The sequence below is a fragment of the Eufriesea mexicana genome, unplaced genomic scaffold (assembly GCF_001483705.2).
Source record: "Eufriesea mexicana isolate 0111107269 unplaced genomic scaffold, ASM148370v2 scaffold474474897, whole genome shotgun sequence".
Classification (NCBI taxonomy): domain Eukaryota; kingdom Metazoa; phylum Arthropoda; class Insecta; order Hymenoptera; family Apidae; genus Eufriesea; species Eufriesea mexicana.
In genome coordinates, this window is record NW_016907931.1 from 383,357 (window position 1) to 386,659 (window position 3,303).

The window sequence follows — 3,303 nt, forward strand, 5'->3', positions numbered from 1 at the left end:
TTCATTCCCGTCGAAGGCGGTCGACGGTATTTACTGCGGAAGAAATCGAACACTCGCCCGACAATCGATCGAACCAACCCCTGATAGAACTCTGCCATTCGAGTTCCTTCAGCCTAATGCGGACAACGTCAGAAAACTCACCGGTATTCAGCACCCTCGCTGAGCTGCCTGACCGTAATAGGGAATTCACTGGGTCCGTGTGCCTTGAGCAGCTCCTGCAACCGCACCAACCCTTCGTTATTCTCGTAGATGATGGTGAAGCTCTTCCAGCCCCAGGCCTTCACCAAATCAACGTACGCCTGAAACATAGCGGTCACTTATTAGCCAGGATCGTAACACGAACGGCGATCGGACGTTTCACAGGGACACTTTGCCGGCTCTCCGGTAATACCGGATTCCCCGTGTTCGTTTGCATACGGAGTTTCCTGACGCGATTCAAATTTCAAAGGTGTAATAGACCATCCGGATGGACACGGCGCGACATGCAAATCGGAGAACGTTCAATTTTATCGCGATCGACAAATTGGTCCGCCGGTGAGAAAGTTATAGCATCTGGATGTTTCGATTCAATAAAACCGGAACCCGTAATTCTAGCTCTCGAGTCGACGTCGTGTTGGCACAGGTGCTCCGGGTGTTCGATTCTGTAGAAGGGTTCCGTTTAATGCACCATTCCCGAGTATAAGTACTCTGCTTAAAGGATTTTTCCAATTTTCGCGTTCTCTTTTTCGCGGTATTTATTCATAAAAATAACAGAGAACATCTGTACCCGTGTTACAATAAGATATAATAGATGTAATAGCATTTCAACGGTAACCGAGTAAGCAAATAAATCAGCGAGCTGAGAAAGTTCTGGTTTATACCTCGACAAATATTGCACTTTTCAATCAAGATCCGTGATTGCTCTTCGCGATATTTTATCGAACTCCGACAGATCGTGGTAATTAATTTCGGTAACACGAGGAAATCGGAAACGTATCGCATTCTGTTATTTACAATTTTCAGTTTAGATCACGTTAAAATGTTAGATCAAAATCCATTCCGATGAAATATCGATAACGTCAGCAAGAAATTGAAACTATCGCGGAAGTTCTATAGACGTGATTATCGTTGCTATCTCATAAAATATCACGGTCGTACGTGTGGCACGTTCCATCTTCGTGTTAGTGATATTTTCAGTCATATCTCCAACGCTACGTTTCCTTCGTTGCAAAGTCGCTGATAAGAACGATCACGACCGCCAATTTTTCTTGATTCTTTGATTCCCCCGGACAGGAAGCTTAACGCCGGAAATCATTGCAATCTCGCTCGCCGGGGCGCGCTACAAGAATTTATGCCCTCCATTATTCATTAATTCCCGTTCTCAAATATTTTCGAACTGGAACGAAGTCGGAGCTATTGAAACTTCCTAATTCAACTGTAAAATCGTTACTCGTCCACTCGTATTTCAGGCACACGCGATAACCGGATGGAAACTTTAAGCTGCCCGAGTTTTAATTTCGAGGACACGAAAACACGAAAGTTAATAAACTCCCTTCTGCACGACGTTCAGCTATTTACCTCGCGATATAAGGTCAACCGTTCCGCGAGAGCCTCTTCTAGATACTCCTACGGACAAAATTACAACATCCCAAGAACGGTGCCAAGAAAAATGGAAAAATCTTAAGAGACCCCCGTCCCTGCCATTACCCTCCGTTCCGCCATTTCTAGTCATCGATCATCTCGAAACTCGCTTGCCTCTATTTTCCATTTTCGCATCCACGAACAAACGACACCGATATTTGCCAGCGCGTGGTTGCTGTTTGCGTGTCTCTTGGCCTAAACTAGGCAGACCCGGAGAGGGACTAGGTTCATGCTGGTTACTCAGCGACGAAAGTTTGGAAACCTCGCGGATGCGTTCCGCAAATGTTGACCTTCCATAAAGCCGTCGAAAAGAAGAGGTCATCGCGAAGGTTCGCTCTTCGACGTCTGGTAGACGCGACATCAGCAGATCCGAGTGACAAGGCCCGCAAAGCGAGGACGTCACCCTGTCTACAAAGAGGGATGAATGGGATATAAAGGGACTACGGAATATACGAAGGATTCCGCGTGATCTTCGGTGATTTTTCCAAGAGATTTCTCCGTAACTTCCACGAAAACGAACGATCCCAGCGATTCTTTATACGCTACTGACTCCGTGCACCGAATAATGTCAACTATATTGCGATATTACGAGCTGTAAGGACTTTAGCAAAGGAAATAATATCGGTATTTGATAATAATTAAAATGGGGCACATCAACAAACCATGGGCGTGACACGTGGTGGTAACTTTCGGCTCGGTCGACGTACCACGAGCCAGGCCCGTGATAGTCAGTTTTGGCCCGATCAATGTACCACGGGCCAGGCTCGTGATAATCAGTTTTGGCTCAAAAACCAGACCACGACCCTCACACGTGGTTCGAGGGAAAGATAGAGTAATATCTCAATTTAAATAAACCTGTTTGTTGTTAACCCTTTGTACTCGACGATTTTTTGGCTAGAGAAAAGTAGAAATTCAAAGAATTTGTACTAAACAACTGACGATACACCTTTGAGCAGTAAATAAAACATTGTATAATAACAGAATTGTAGAATTATTTGATTTCGATATCTGTCACATTACATTAAATTTGATATATTAATTAATATCGATCTTCCAAATTTTATGAAACGGTGACTGAAGCTCACCTCTCGAGTGCAAAGGGTTAAAAAGGAGTCGTTGTTTATTAAAGCAGAAGATCTCTGTCTGCAGAGGATTTATCCAGCAATAATCCTACAATATCAGCATCCTTTCCCCTAGATCTTATTTATCGCGTATGTAAGTCTCGATCGGGAAGGAGAAAACGTGGGTGATATCGATCTAGAACGAAAGGAGCTTAAACCGCGACGCTATCCTCGCCAACTGATGTTTCGAAACTTAGCAAGACCACGCGGCCGGCGCGCGTGTTTAGCCGTAACCTGGCTATAGCTTTTCCATGGGGGCGGGCTTCTACGAGGAGAACGACTATTACAGCCGGCCGCTTTCTCCAATGGCCGAATCGAGCCCCGGAAGCAACTTCGCCACTGAGTTTTCACGAGGATCCGCCTTGGCGGTAACTCGCGTTTCGAACCCGCTTTTCCGATAATCCCAACTTCCTAAAAGCGCCGCTGTATATTTTCCGCCGTGTAACTTTCGCCATACTCCGCCTTCCGCCTCCTTTCTCTCTCCCTCCACCCCCGCCAACCCCTACACACTCGTCCCCCTCCCGCGTTCCCGGAGGTTACGCTGTTCGGATTTTATAGCGAC

The 3,303-nt window shown here is 45.9% G+C and overlaps 1 protein-coding gene across 4 annotated transcripts in view; it reads right to left on the bottom strand.

Annotated features, from left to right (window-relative positions):
- KaiR1D (Kainate-type ionotropic glutamate receptor subunit 1D) overlaps window positions 1-3,303 on the bottom strand; it is a 176,564-nt gene that overhangs the window by 91,783 nt on the left and 81,478 nt on the right. For all 4 annotated transcript variants that reach the window (XM_017897769.1, XM_017897759.1, XM_017897786.1 and 1 more), the window contains one exon: window positions 142-299. In XM_017897769.1, coding sequence (XP_017753258.1) covers window positions 142-299 — 158 coding nt within the window. The remainder of the gene's footprint in view (window positions 1-141; window positions 300-3,303) is intronic.